Below are 16,067 nucleotides of genomic sequence, written 5' to 3' on the forward strand. Positions count from 1 at the left end.
ACCATAATACAAGATACAGCTTCATTAAAAACTGACCAACGGCTAAAGTGTTTGCGCTACTCACCTGCTCAGCCACGTAACCGTACCGAGAAGAAAAGGGCACCGTTAGTGTGGTGCGACCAGACTTCACACGGAGGACGATTCCTGGGAGATCTTTAGTCACCTTCACCAGTCCGCCAATTGTCTCTGCCAAAAATAATGGGTGTCATTTACTTGAAGACGCAGGCGCCGGCAATTCCCAGTGATCCAGGACACACCGTACTCACTCTGGAGAAAGATGGTTGGAGAGCCATCAAATGACAGCGTCATAGCCTTGTCTTCGTCGCATTTCAAAGTCGCATCGCCTAATGCCGCAAAGACAAACTGAGCGCCCGACACACAAACGGCCAGCCAGAAAAGACACCAGCAATCCAAACGCGCCATACTGTGAATACACCAAACGGGAACACGACACGAATAAGCGAGCGCGCGCGGGTTTAAATTATCGTCGACGCGCGCAGGTGGCTCGTTAGTGTGAAGGCGCGAGAATGGAGCGCGGGAAATTGGAGGCACTCCTTCAGCTCGTGCGGCTTTATTGACCAATCAGCACGTCACGGCATCAGACTGATATGTCCAAACGACGACCGTGTAGAAGTGACCGCTCTGCGTGGCGATGTGTCTGTTAATTTAATGAGGGAAATCAGGAAACATCAGGAAAGAAAAGATGACGAGAAACTTGACAACTACAAGTATTTCTAAAGAGGGGATTTGTGAAAAAGACGGTTTGGGAATGACATATAAAAGAATGCTAACAAATAAATGAAGAGAAATTGGGACCACAATGAGGGTCTTTACAATAAAACACAACTGTTTTCTTTGTTAATAATCGTTATAATGATTTGTATTGAAAACAAAACTTCTCCTTAAAGCTGCTTTGGAGAAGAAATCGTAACGTGTCATACACTTGTTTGTGATCTTTAATGTATTTATTTATTACAACAATGTAATTGCCAGCATTGTCACTTAATAATGTTGACTGACAGTGTATTCACAGTTGTTATACGGGAACTTGAACTTTCTCGTTATACATTACAAGTCTGAGAAAGCTCGAGAAGATAAGCAGAGACTCCCACGGCATTATAAACACGCCTTAGAAATAACAACGGGGGTTACTGGGAAAAAGAACACTAGACGCCGGACGACGATCGGGAACACTGCGGGAGTGGAATCGCCTGCCTAGTGAATTGAATGTTATTTTGATGGGGCCTTTGCGAGTCAGAATAGACTGCTGCAAATTATCTTATGTGGAATAAACGCCTCCGTTAGCTTCCATTCGGTGTCTGTCTCGATCTTTCCTTCTTGGTGTTCCTTACAATACTCACTTTTTCGCTTCAGTTTTTGCCAGTTATCAGTGGCACTTTATTTCTTTAGTTTCTAAGAGACATTGATATCATATAGATTTTGTGTGAATGAAGAGCTTTTGTTAATCCTTCTCAGAAAATTGTATTTTAATGTCAGAATCAAATTGCAGTAGAATGGCACTCGCAGAGTAAGCCCACATGACAGAGGAGACGAGGGTCAGCTAGGAGTAGAGCTGCGGTAAAACATGCACTGCTTGTTTAGTTTCTGGATCTGCGGTCAGATTTGCTTACATTGAGTTGGTGTTTTATGTCCATCCTGGGTTAGTGATTGAAATTTAACGTTAATCGGATGTCACATTATGCGACTGTTTGTCGTGGGGTTTGACAGATTTGCTGATGTCGTCGCTGCTCCAAGTCAGACTACACGACTGTCTGCCCACGTCACGTTTACCGAATGAGCGCCGATCTGCAGGCCAAGTCCTACTCGTTCACGCCCCTTTTCCTGACAGCCAATAGAGTGATGACAGACGGAGCCGCCTCTGCGCGAGGGTTTAACAGCTGCAGGGGTTCAGCATCAATCTCAGTCTGCATTTTTTAATTTTGCTTTTTTCCACTTTTTTATGGTATGTTGAAAAATAGAAGGGAAGCTCATCTGCCTGACGTCTCGTATTTAAGGTTCAACACACGTGTGTTCCTTATTCCTCGTCGATACGTTCAATGCATTGGGCTGCCAGATGAATGCTGATTGGTTCTCAACTCTCGCATGTAAAGATCCCACCCCTCCATTCTAAGAGTCCTGTTTCATTTTATCCTCTCCTGCAGACTAGCTGGCCATTGTTGGGTCGGTCATATTAGACGAACCTCTTTACTGGAGTGCGCAACTGACTGCCTACTACGATATAGAGCAATGCGCGCAAAAACAAATCAGAAAACGCAAATACAAATCGAATACGCAAAAACAAATCAGACACACCAACAAATAACAATTCAGAAACAACACATGCAAATGGAGTATAGCACGCAAGCAAAAGGACAACTGGGCGAACACTTTGAGGAGCATGAAAGTAAAAATAGCAGCGCATAACCCAAATCGAAGCGGAAAAATAAACAGTGAAAACTAATCGTACATCAGATTGAATCCAAGGTGTTCAATGATTGGTGTGGTGGAAGAGAGAACGCTGAAAAGTTAAAGAGATCTCATCGTCTTTTTTTTGTATTTTTATATGCTTTAATTTGGCAGAAATTGTAACCTTTGCACAACTTAGAGCCCTCACTGCCAAAGCAGCGTTTGAAATATTACAAACATGTTTCACTATTTTTAATTGGCAGTGAAGCTATAAGTTAATAGCGACAGCACTCCGCGTCGAAAACTGTTTGACACTGGCATTATTTTTTATCGCACTAGTATACACATTCGGTGGCGCAGTGGGTAGCGCTGCTGCCTCGCAGTTGGGAGATCTGGGGACCTGGGTTCGATTCCCGGGTCCTCCCTGCGTGAAGTTTGCATGTTCTCCCCGTGTCTGCGTGGGTTTCCTCCGGGCGCTCCGGTTTCCTCCCACAGTCCAAAGACATGCTGGTTAGGTGGATTGGCGATTCCAAATTGGCCCTAGTGTGTGCTTGGTGTGTGGGTGTGTTTGTGTGTGTCCTTGTTTCCTGCCTTGTGCCCTGTGTTGGCTGGGATTGGCTCCAGCAGACCCCCTGTGTTCGGATTCAGCAGGTTGGAAAATGGATGGATGGATGGAGTATACACATTACTAACCCAGCCACAGGGGATGCACAAACCAGTGTGTTTCTTCGTGCAGGTCCCAAGCCCAGGGGAGGGTTATATTAGGATGGGCATCCAGTGTAAAATTTGCCAGATCAATCCGCAGACAACAATACAAATTTCCATACTGGATCAGTCGAGCCCCGGGTTAACAACGACCACCACCAGTACTGTTAGCCAACAAGGTGCTAGCAGAAATTGGGCTACTGTTGGCCAAAGAAGAAGATGAAGAGGGGGGAGATGTGTCCAGAGGCAAAAGGACAAGAGGAAGGTAAAGAGAGTGGAACTAAGGGTAAGAACTCTGAATGTTGGCAGTATGACTGGTAAGGGGAGAGAGTTAGCAGATATGATGGAGAGCAGGGCCGGCCTTAGGCCACTGCAACCTATGCGGCCGCAGTGGGCCCCGCACTTTCATAGGCCCCGCGCTAATTCTAGGTGTAAATTATTAAATTAAACCATTATAACTTATAATCATGTATAGGTCAGCGTGTTTATTCTGTTTTTATGTTTTTACAGTGTTTGTTATCTATTACGTCGTTGTTTCAAGTGATTACGACAAGTAAATAAAATTGAAAAAAAATTGTAGCTGCTCGGGTGCTTTATCTCTAAACTCGTCATTTAGGGGAACTTGGGGTAAGATGAAACAGACACCGTTCTTAACCTTATGATGGCTCAGCTCAGTGAAACCAATCAAATAGGAGGAGCTATTTATGGAGATGATGTTATCGATTTTTTGGATGAATAGTTTGAAATTTACCTGCAGTGGTTTAAATTTTCTCTTTTCTGCCAGACGAAGATTTTTTCACCGGTGAGTAAAGCTTGTTCCTCAGAAACAAGCGTTGTATAAAATTCGAAGATCCTGTACATTGATAACCCACCCTATGTTAACAGTCAGCCATAGAATCATCGGCACGTCAACTTGTATCTTTATACAATTTGTTTTATGAATAGTCTCTCATTTCAAATGTTTAAGATAGTTTTACAAAATAAAATAATGTGATTCGTCTACCCAAACGATTGTTTCATCTTACCCGTAGTAGGGGTAAGATAAAAAAATTTTTTTTCACAAACACTTGCTGAAAACGTACCGATTCATCCCTAAGCGACAAGCGCATGCATATGCAGATCATTAACAAATTTTCACTTATTATCCTTATCCCTACCCCGACTGGGCCCCGCGCAATCCGTTTCGCATAGGGCCCCGCAATTGTTAGGGCCGGCCCTGATGGAGAGAAGGAACACTTCTAAGGTACACTTTTAACACTTTTAAGGTAACTTATTGCACGAAATTTATTCATGTAAATTCACTTCTATATTGTATTTATCAATTGTTTTTAGTTCTGTCAGTTCATTTATTTTGAGTACATTTTACTATAATTTTGCCTTACTGCAACTAGTTATGCATGTTCAGTTTACTTAAATGTTTTACATAAATGGTCTCCAGAAAAATGCTTTTTTTAAGTAAAATGAACTCAATCTGTGTTTTAATGCTAGTAATTACTAATAAATATTTTTGAGTAAACTAAACTTAGTGTATAAAATGAAAAAATAGTATTTATTAATGTATTTAAGCTGTTGTTAAACTTTGAAAAATTCAAATTTAGGACAGAGACAATAGAAACTAAGATTTGAAACAAAGCTTTAAGTAACTTTATTGTCAATGAAAATGAAAAGTATACAACAATGTTGCTTTGCCAGAATGTTGACATATGAAACTGCACATTTGAAGAATCTCATAAAGTACAACTTTACAACAGAACAAAATCCTCACTTTAAGAGTATTACAGAAATACTTTACAGGACAAGAACAGACACTACAGATTTGCACATATCATGTTGTTCAGGCCAAAAAGTTTAGGGGGCCGTCTTTTAGCATTGATTTGCCTTAGTATAGTTTTTTGCACAGATTCATAGTAGCATTTTAGCTTTTTGGGATACTGCGAGTTTAATGCATAAATCATCCCTAACATCATTGCACAGGCTCTTGCTACAGTGTTCAGATTGTCCAGAATGATGACGCAGTCAATAACAATTCCAACATCTGCATAGACTCCAATGTCTCCACCTTCCACCTGGATGACATAGATGCCCATGGTAGTCCTCTGCTGGTCTCTTAAGATGTCATCTCCTTGGACATCCTGTATATTATAATTTAATTCGAAAATGTTACATTTTTACCATTAAACTTTGGTATTTCATAAAGTTGTCCCTTTTAAAATGGACCACTTGCCTTTCAAATGATGTTTATTGTAGCCTCTACTCACCTTCAGCTGCTGCCTATACCTAAATAAATAAAATATAAATCACAAACACCCTTCACACAGTCAGGAATTTAGACCAGTGAACTTACCAGACGCATTTGTTGTTTGAGAAGGAAGTGAGTCCTGCTCCGCTCCAAGAGTGAGGACTAGTAAAACCTACAAGATAAAAGTGGGTTTCGGTGCCAGGGCAAGTGGATGGACTGGTAACAAGCACCAGCTATTGTTTAGTAATCTGTAAGGTTTCTAACTAAGTATAAAATATATTTGTTTCTTTATCTAAACTTAGCTTTATGACAGAAATTACATATAATAAATATTAAAGTAAGGTTACAACTGCACAGAAGAGGCTAGAGCCAGGGCGAACTCTGATTTAAAGTAACTAAAGTTTAATCCATTATATTTACCTTGACTGGTGCATAAAGAGCTGGATGATGATCATTGGGAATTAGACCTATTAAGGTCACATAGTTTTCTACATTTTTCCAAGTTGGATATCTTTACTAACCCTATCATTTATCAATACCCAAAAGATTTAAGGTTCTTGTTTGTATATACAAAGCTGACATTACGTTTTATTTTACAGCACATATTTGCTGTACATCTCCAGTAGTCCCCACGTAGGCAGTGTTAATGGAGCTCACCTAAACTACTGTGGAGCTAACAAGTGATGTCTGCGACTGTACTTACAGCTCTGACTCTGCTCAAGAATCGTCACGGTCCATTCCGACGGCTGCAGGACTCACTCATGCAACCAGCGAACATCCCGTCTTGACAGGAGTTTTCCGGAGCAGCAAAAGGGTCCATGCACTGACTTTCGTAATGTGGCAGATTTGGAAGCTACAGTGAAAGAGCATGATTAATTAGTGAAAACGACCTAGTAATAATCTTAACATCCATGAGCTGTGATGATTTAAAGAACCTCGGAGGAGAACCGCACCAGTTTATTAGCAATGCATACCTCTACCAAAGTCGGGGCCGCCAACATTTGATAATATTTCCCTTGTTAATGTACAAGCAATTAAACTGAATCATATTGTGTTACCCGCTTGTACAATGAAATGTTTAGTTATCACGGACTAATGTTAGCTGACATTAACACTGTATATTTGTAACTGAAGCTAGAGCAACGTTAGGTTGGAGTAAACTACGCAAAAACACAATACCGTATATCAAACTTTTATTAATGAAATTACAGTATTTGTTAAGGAAAAAGAACATTTGTGCAACTACGAATGTATTACATGATACAGTATATCCATTCTCAATAAAGCAAAGTCTAATAATACAAATATTTACTCACTGGGGACAAAGCAAACCGAAAATGATGAATTCATTTGAAATGGGTGTACTGGGCTTTTCGCGGTCAAAACACGTTACTTTATAGCAGTGATGCATGCGCGAGATGTCTTAATTTTTTTAAGATATTAAATAAGTTAAATAAGTTTGATGAAAACATAGAAAAAATTATTTGAAACAACCTATTATTGTCAATTAGAATCAAAAACGCATTACATTAATGAAATCTGCCAAAATTAATTATGTTGTATTTACTAGGGACCAAAATCATTTTTTTCAGTGAAGGTTGATATATTGTGCATGCAAGAGACTAAATGGAAGGGGAGTGAGGCCAGGTGGATCAGAGGTGGATTCAAATTGTTCTATCATGGTCTGGATAGGAGGAGAAATGGGGTAGGAGTTATTCTGAAGGAACAGTATGTCAAGAGTGTTCTGGGGGTGAAAAGAGTGTCAGACAGAGTGATGATTATGAAGCTGGAAATTGGTGGTGTGATGATGAATGTTGTTAGTGCATATGCACCGCAAGTTGGGTGTGCGATGGAGGAGAAAGAAGATTTTGGAGAGAGTTGGATGAAGTGATGAACAGTGTACCCAAGGGACAGAAAGTGGTGATTGGAGCATATTTCAATGGACATGTTGGTGAAAGGAACATTGGAGACGAGGAGGTGATGGGTAGGTATGGTGTCAAGGAGAGGAATGAATAATGTGAGAGGATAGTGGATTTTGCCAAAACGATGGACATTGCTGTGGTGAATATGTATTTTAAGAAGAGGGAGGAACATAAGGTGACATTTAAGAGTGGAGGAAAATGCACACAGGTCGATGATGTCCTATGCAGAAGAATTGATCTGAAGGAGATTGAAGACTGTAAAGTGGTGGCAGAGGAAAGTGTAGTAAAGCAGCATAAGATGGTGGTCTGTAGGATGATGATGGAGATCAAGAAGAGGAAGAGAGTGAGGGCAGAGCCAAGGATGAAATGGTGGAAGTTGAAAAAGGAATACTGCAAGGTTGAGTTTAGGGAGGAAGTGAGACAGGCACTGGGTGAGAGTGAAGAGTTACCAGACTACAGCAGATGTAGTAAGGGTGACAGCAAGAAGGGTGATTGGCATGACATCTGGAAAGAGGAAGGAGGAAAAGGAAACCTGGTGGTGGAATGAGGAAGTACAGGAGAGTATACAGAGGAAGAGGATGGCAAAGAAGAAGTGGGATAGTCAGAGAGATGCAGAAAGTAGACAAGAGTACAAGGAGATAAGGCGCAAGGTGAAGAGAGAGGTGGCGAAGGCTAAAGAAAAGGAGTATGATGAGTTGTATGAGAGGTTGGACACTAAGGAGGGAGACAAGGACTAGGGGGCTACAGAGAGGAGCTGAGCTGGGAAAGATGAGCAGCAGGTTAGGGTGATAAAAGATAAAGATGGAAACGTACTCACAAGTGAGGAAAGTGATGAGCAGATGGAAAAAGTACTTTGAGAGGCTGATGAATGAAGAGAACAAGAGAGAGAGAAGAGGTTGGATGATTTGGAGATTGTGAATAAGGAAGTGCAACAGATTAACAAGGAGGAAGTAAGGACAGCGATGAAGAGGATGAAAAATGGAAAAGCCATTGGTCCTGATGACATACCTGTGGAAGCATGGAGGTGTTTAGGAGAGATGGCAGTGGAGTTTTTAACCAGATTGTTTAATGGAATCTTGGAAAGTGAGAGGATGCGTGAGGAGTGGAGAAGAAGTGTACTGGTGCCGATATTTAAGAATAAGGGGGATGTGCAGGACTGTAGTAACTACAGGGGGATAAAACTGATGAGCCACAGCATGAAGTTATGGGAAAGAGTAGTGGATGGTCAGTTAAGAAGTGAGGTGATGATTAGTGAGCAGCAGGATGGTTTCATGCCAAGATAGAGCACCACAGATGTAATGTTTGCTCTGAGGGTGTTGATGGAGAAGTTTAGAGAAGGCCAGAAAGAGTTGCATTGTGTCTTTGTGGACCTGGAGAAAGCAAATGACAGGGTGACTGAGAGGAGCTGTGGTATTGTATGAGGAAGTCAGGAGTGGCAGAGAAGTACGTAAGAGTTGTACAGGATATGTACGAGGGAAGTGTGACCGTGGTGAGGTCTGTGGTAGGAGAGATGGAGGTGGGATTACATCAGGGATCGGCTCTGAGCTCTTTCATATTTGTAATGGTGATGGACAGGCTGACAGACGAGATTAGACAGGAGTTCCGGTGGACTGTGATGTTTATTGATGACATTGTAATCTGTAGTGAGAGGAGGGAGCAGATTGAGGATACCCTGGAGAGGTGGAGATCTGCTCTAGAGAGGAGAGGAATGAAGGACAGTAGGACCACCAGGACAGAATACATGTGTGTGAATGAGAGGGAGGTCAGTGGAATGGTGAGGATGAGGGAGTAGAGTGGGCGAAGGTGGAGGAGTTTAAATATTTGGGATCAACAGTACAGAGTAATGGGGAGTGTGGAAGAGAAGTGAAAAAGAGAGTGCAGGCAGGGTGGAGTGGGTGGAGAAGAGTGTCAGGAGCGATTTGTGACAGACGGGTATCAGCAAGAGTGAAAGGGAAGGTCTACAGGACGGTATTGAGACCAGCTATGTTATATGGATTGGAGACGGTGGCACTGACCAGAAAACAGGAGACAGAGCTGGAGGTGGCAGAGTTAAAGATTCTAAGATTTGCATTGAGTGTGACGAGGATGGACAGGATTAGAAATGAGGACATTAGAGGGTCAGCACAAGTTGGACAGTTGGGAGACAAAGTCAGAGAGGCGAGATTGCGTTGGTTTGGACATATGGAGCAGAGAGATGATGGGTGTAATAAGAAAAGGGTGCTAAGGATAGAGCTGCCAGGCAAGAGGAGAAGAGGAAGGCCTAAGAGAAGGTTTATGGATGAGGTGAGAGAGGACATGCAGGTGATGGGTGTAGCAGAACAAGATGACAAGGACAGGAAGATATGGAAAAAGATGATCCGCTGTGGCAACTCCTAATAGGAGCAGCCAAAAGAAGAAGTATACAAGTTACTGTTGTGTTACTTATCATGCTCAATGTAGCATTTGTGTGACAAGCTGTACTCCTATATTATTAATTTTTCCAGTCAAGACCATTGAAGTATTAGGTGTGGACATAAAATGTATTCTAACAACTAGGGAGAGAGAGAAAAGGAGAATTGGAATCAGCCTCTTTAAGCCAGAATGCTGGAATGTGACCCTAAAACATGCTGTTAGTCACTTTAGTTCACACACGCCACGCAGCTCTGTCTCCTTTGTCAGAGGCAACTCACAGGCCACACTTTCCCCCGGTTCCATGAGCCGACCCAAGGCCAGAGTCCACATATGATGCTCACCACGGAGGCCAACCATCAGAACCGATGAGCTTTAGATGTTGGATAACGCGCAGTCGACAGTGCTGTGTCTGCGCTTCATTGTAGCTGCTGCTTGACTGCATCTCCGGGTAGTTCCACATGTCCCCAGGAGGAGTGTGTCTCTCGCACTTTTGGACCGATGGGTCCCGACAACGCTGTCATTACTGTGTATGATTCATGGAAGAAATATAAATCTATTTCACTTTTTGGAGTCTCCTGTTGTAATAATGCTTTAATAGTTTCGGTCCCAGATCGAGTGTGACTCAGGCACTTTTCTATATACTTCGTCATAACCGCTTTCAGTATTTGATATCATCATATTCACAAAGTATGAACAGAGCCAGACATTCCTTTTAGTGTAGGACAGTTTTATGTTCAATCCCAAACTCTTTCAACTCTGTCTTCATACTTAGTCTTTAAAATGCTACAGCAAATGCCGGCAAGGCCAAGAGAACAGTCAAGGAGGAGGTGAAGTGCATCAGAAATAGTAAAGGGGAATTAATAACTCTTTGCATTTATATAGCACTTTTCTCACTACTCAAAGCGCTCAGCAATTGCAGGTTAAGGGGCTTGCGCAAGGGCCCAACAGAGCAGAGTCCCTATTGACATTTACGGGATTTGAACTGGCAACCTTCTGATTGCCAGTGCAGATCCCTATCCTCAGAGCCATTACTCCACCTTAAAACATACAGACAATGAAATAGCGGACGCCCAAACCTGACACTGTTCTGCGGTCTTCACAAGTGAGCAAGTGGATAACCTTGCAGCGGTAACAGGGACTACTAAGGAGGTACTGAGAGATTTGGAAATTGTAGAGAGACAAGAGCTGCTCAGATTAAATAGGCTGAAATCAAACAAATCACCAGGACCAGATAATATTTACCCTCAAGTTCTTAAGGAGGTTAGTGAGTACAGATAGAAACCCTTGACACATATTTTTAGGAAGTCACAGCACACTGGAGAGATTACAAAGGACTGGAAAATGGCAAATATCATCCCATTATATAAAAAGGGTGACAGAGCAGACCCAAGCAACTATAGGCCAGTAAGCTTAACATGCATCACAGGAACATGAATGGAAGGAATTATTAAGGATAAGATTGAGCAACACCTGGCAAGGATAGGAGTTATTAGGAACAGTCAGCATGGGGTCAGAGTGTTTTACTAACAGGCTGAAATTGTATGAGGAGGCAACAAAAGGATCTGATCAAAGTGGAGCAGATGATATTATTGATCAGGACTTTCAGAAAGCATTTGATGAGGTGCCACATGAGAGGTTGGGCATCAAATTAAAAGAAGTGGCAGTTAAGGGTGATGTTTTTAGATGGGTGAAAAATTGGCTCAGACACAGGAAGCAGAGGGTGATGGGGAGATGAACCTCATCAGAATTGTCTGATGTTAAGAGTGGCGATCAGCAGGGGGCAGTGCAGGGGCCACTGTTATTTTTTATATATATAAATGAGTTACATAGAAATATAAGTAACAAGCTGGTTAAGTTTACAGATGACATCAAGATAAGTGGATTCGCAGATAATTTGGAATCCGTTATATCATCACAGAAGGACTTGGACAGCAGACAGGCTTGGGCAGATTTGTGGACAATGAAATTTAATGTCAGTAAATGTTAAAAATTACACATATGAAGTAAAAATGTGAGGTTTGAATACACAATGGGCGGTTTGAAAATCGAGAGTCCACCTTATGAGAAGGGTTTAGGAGTTGTGGTGGACTCTAAGTTACCGACTGCAAGACAGTGTTCAGAAGCCATTAAGAAGGCTAACAGAATGTTAGGTTATATAGCACCTTGATGTGTGGAGTACAAGTCACAGGAGGTTCTGCTCAAGCTTTATAACACCCTGGTGAGGCCTCATCTGGAGTCCAATTATGGAGAATCCACTACATCCATTAAACAGTGTCATCTCCAGACAGAGGAGCAGTTTCAGCTACAGACTGCTGTCATTGTCCTGCTCCACTGACAGACTGAGAAGATCATTCCTCCGACTGCTGTCACTGTCCTGCTCCACTGACAGACTGAGAAGATCATTCCTCCCCCAAACTATGCGACTCTTCAATTCCACCAGAGGGGGTAAACGTTGAACATTATTCAAGTTATTGTCTGTTTATTACCTGCATTTTTTATTACTCTTTAATTTAATATTTTTTTGCTGCTGGAGTATGTGAATTTCCCCCTGGGATTAATAAAGTATCTATCTATCTATCTATCTATCTATCTATCTATCTATCTATCTATCTATCTATCTATCTATCTATCTATCTATCTATCTATCTATCTATCTATCTATCTATCTATCTATCTATCTATCTATCTATCTATCTATCTATCTATCTATCTATCTATCTGTGTGCAGTTTTGGTCTCCTGGCTACAGAAAGGACATAGCAGCACTAGAGAAGGTCCAGAGAAGAGCAACTGGGCTGATTCAGGGCTACAGGAGATGAATTATGAGGAAAAATTAAAAGAGCTGAGCATTTATTGTTTAAGTAACTAAGATTAAGAGGTGACATTACTGAAGTTTTTAAAATGATGACGGGAATCAGTCCAGTGGATCGAGACGTTGACATTAAAATGAGTTCATTAAGAACACAGGGACACAGTTGGAAACTTGTTAAGGGGAAATTTCACACAAACATAATGAAGTTTTTCTTTACAGAAAGAACGATAAACAACACTTGGAATAAGCAAAGAAGTAGTGTTGTAGACAGTAAGATGTTAGGGACTTTCAAAACTCAACTTGATTTTTTTTAGGAAGAAATAATTGGATAGGACTGTTGAGCTTTGTTGGGCTGAATGGCCTTTTCTCGTCAAGAGTTTTCTAATGTTCTCCGATATTTTCCGAATGAGTTTAAAGATCTTCTTTGATGGGCTCTTCCCCAGAGTCCATATCAGAAAAGCAGACAGTTGGTAACAGGAGCATCGACTTCATGTGTTTCTTTTGTCAAATATGTGATATATTTTCACACCAGATATGTGCACGTTAGCAAAATAGAAAAGAAAGAAAGCAACTTCAGCTCCTGGTGTGTGGTGTCCAACCCCTGTTCTTTGATAGAATCCTCCTCCACCCGTGTCTTGTCCCTCCACATCACCCACTCCACATGTCTGCTGTTTCATTCTGTAATATGCATGGACGACTCACCCAACACTCCCAGAGGATCTCTGCTCAGCTTAGATAGAGTAAAACTCCAGGGTGGACCAACACCACCAACACACACACAGACACACACACTTGACAAGCAGTGTTAATGGTGGTAGTGCAGTTCTAACTCTTCTGATAGGTCAAACACTACATTTCTGCTTAATTGGACTTGTGAAACTTAAGGATTACAAAAAAAATGTACATTAAGATCCACAAAAGTGTACATACAGGTTTTTGGGACCCTCTTGTATGACCCCTTCACTGGTATGTAGGCAATGACATATTTAAACTTCTCTGATGATAAAGGAAGCAAATTTAGAGCCTTAAAAGTGGTGTGGCACCAACCAGCTGAAGAGGGCACAACACCAGACATGCCACTCCATTTTGAATCTTCTGCACAAGCTTGGGGACACAGGCCGGTACTCCCACCAGCAGAGAGATGCAGTAGTCCAGATGTGACAAAACCACAGCTTGATCCAGATGTTGTTCAGCACATGGTCAGGTCTGATCTCATGGAGTTAATATGGCACAGAGTGAACCTGGAAGTCTGAGTGACCTTTGCAACAGAGTCACTGAAGGACAGGTAGTCTCATCTGTCATCATCTTATTGACTTGGCAGGTGCTGGTGACAATGAGCCGAGCTAAAATGAGATGGTAGACTGAGGTGCATGGACAATGAGGAGGTCCAATTGTGGTAGATGTTGCCGAGGGTCTTTTATACTGGTTTCGATATAACAGATGTGTAGTTGATAAGATGTGGTCCTCTGGTGGGAATGACCAGTAGAGCTGCGCATCAGGATAACACTGGTAACAAAAACCAAGGAACTGATTGAGAGGACAAAGTGAGGAGATGTCAAAGAGAAGAGGGCCCAGCACTGAGCCATCTCTATGCTTCCAAAATTCAAAGAAGGCCCACTGTTATAATAGATTTAAAGATGTCACACATATAACATATCGGCGGAGCAATATGAGGCTCCTTTCTTTGTGCACCCCATGGATGTGCTGGTGAAGATGTCACTCTTGGACGACCTGGAGCATTTCCAATTCTGCTTCAAGCACACAGCAACACTGATGCGCTGGGACAGGGGAGGCTGGGCAGCTATTGTGGCCCCATTTTTAAGTGAAGAGGTCCTACAGGTCATGCGAAACCTCACTCACAAATGGCTTGATGATTATGACTTCCTGAAGCCACAGATCCTCCCCCACACGGCTATGATTCCAGTGGCCAAGGGACGCCAGTTTTGTCTTTGGTGCATTGACCCAGAGAGGCTTATATGAGGACAGATCCAGGACTTAGTGGACCTGATTCAAGGCTTGATGCACGGGGACACCTTTGAGCGCATGGTGGTGAAGCTCTCTGTTGACACAGTCCTGTCAGGGATAGACGAGGACCTTTGTGATGAGATGCTCTGGAATGGCGTCCACTCGCTGTTAGACCTGACCCACAGACTGGAGGGTGCCCAAGCCAGCAGGAAATAAAGGGGCTATCCAGGCTTGGCCCTGACTTTGATCCAGCCAACACAGGGTCCTAAGGGTCTCTGACGTCACTGTTGGAGGACGCCATCATTGCAGCTCCATAGTCTGGACTGAGAGCAGTTTAATTCGCTGTGATCTACAAGAACATCTGGCTCAGGACCGCTGCCTCCCACCTGTACAAACCATGCTCATCGTTCTGGCACAGGGATGCGCCTTGCAAATTTCCTCCAAGATGTAAGTCAAAAGACAATTTTAAGGTCTCTATTAAGTTGCCTCGATGTGAAACTCTGGTGCTGTAGAACCCTCTGTGTAATTCAGCGTGACTTCCTCCAGCAGACCTCTTATAGGAGCACAAACTGGGTGAACCTTCGCTGCGCCCATGGGGACGTTAAAACATGTCAGACTTTCTTACTCCCTCTGAAATTTAAAGAGAACAGCTTCAAAGTTTGGACTGCCATATCTGACACTTCACCCTTGTCTCGTTTGATAGAGAAGAGGAATACCCTTTTCCCACAGGTCTCGGCCACCTGCAGAGCACTTTCCCCTGTAGTAGGCAGAGAGGGGCTCACCGCTGATAATGTAAGTCAAGAAGCAGGGTTGGAAATTGAACCTGAGTTGTCCAGTGATGTGGGAAACGAATCCACAAATTAAACCTGAGTTGTCCAGTGAGGTGGGAAACGAATTCACAAGTGGGGACCCTGGACAGCTAGCGGACTTTTGCGCCCCCGTCGCTCACAACAGCAACCTCCCCTAACCAGACACCCTCTACGGACCCTGACAAAGTAGCAGTGTGGGGAGAGCATGATGAGCGCGATGCTGTGTCAGGTGCAGAGGAAGCAGAGACTGCCACTCAGACGGAGTTCGCCCACCTGCAACAAGCTGACGGCATCTTGGATTTTGCATTTAGACAAGCCCACGTCACGAATGACTCCCACTATCTGGAGAGGGGGGACCCAAACTTTTAAACACCCCACTTTTTAATTAAGGATGGTTTATTGTATCAGGTGATTTCTTGAGCAGTTGGTGGTGCCAAGCGGGCATAGAGAGATGGTTTACAAATTGCTCACCCCATGTTTTAGGATCATCTCAGCTTGGAGAAGATGAGGGAAGACATTTGGAAATTCTTCTAATGGGTGAATATGGGCCAGGATGTGGAGCAGCTTTTCAGAGCGTCTCCCGACTGCCAGATTGTTTCCATTCTTAGACCGGTATTCACAGCGCATCACTTTTTCCACATTTTGTTATGTTACAACCTTATTACAAAATGGATTAAATTCATTTTTCTCCTCAGAATTCTACACACAACACCCCATAATGACAACGTGAAAAAAGTTTACTTGAGGTTTTTGCAAATTTATTAAAAACTAGCAAAATGCCCGCGCTTCGCAGTGGAGAAGTAGTGTGTTAAAGAGGTT

General features: G+C 42.6%; 3 protein-coding genes across 7 annotated transcripts in view; 1 reads left to right on the forward strand and 2 right to left on the reverse strand.

Moving 5' to 3' along the window:
* The window catches only part of LOC114641741 (zona pellucida sperm-binding protein 4-like), a 271,334-nt gene that overhangs the window by 94,399 nt on the left and 160,868 nt on the right, over window positions 1–16,067 (forward strand). The window lies entirely within an intron of this gene.
* Window positions 1–16,067, reverse strand: part of LOC114641726 (zona pellucida sperm-binding protein 4-like) — a 125,860-nt gene that overhangs the window by 79,743 nt on the left and 30,050 nt on the right. The window contains exon 3 of the mRNA XM_051927621.1: window positions 65–163. Within this exon, the coding sequence (XP_051783581.1) occupies window positions 65–163 (99 nt within the window). The remainder of the gene's footprint in view (window positions 1–64; window positions 164–16,067) is intronic.
* Window positions 1–16,067, reverse strand: part of LOC114641736 (zona pellucida sperm-binding protein 4-like) — a 90,079-nt gene that overhangs the window by 2,463 nt on the left and 71,549 nt on the right. The window lies entirely within an intron of this gene.

This window comes from Erpetoichthys calabaricus, chromosome 5, assembly GCF_900747795.2.
Source record: "Erpetoichthys calabaricus chromosome 5, fErpCal1.3, whole genome shotgun sequence".
NCBI lineage: Eukaryota > Metazoa > Chordata > Cladistia > Polypteriformes > Polypteridae > Erpetoichthys > Erpetoichthys calabaricus.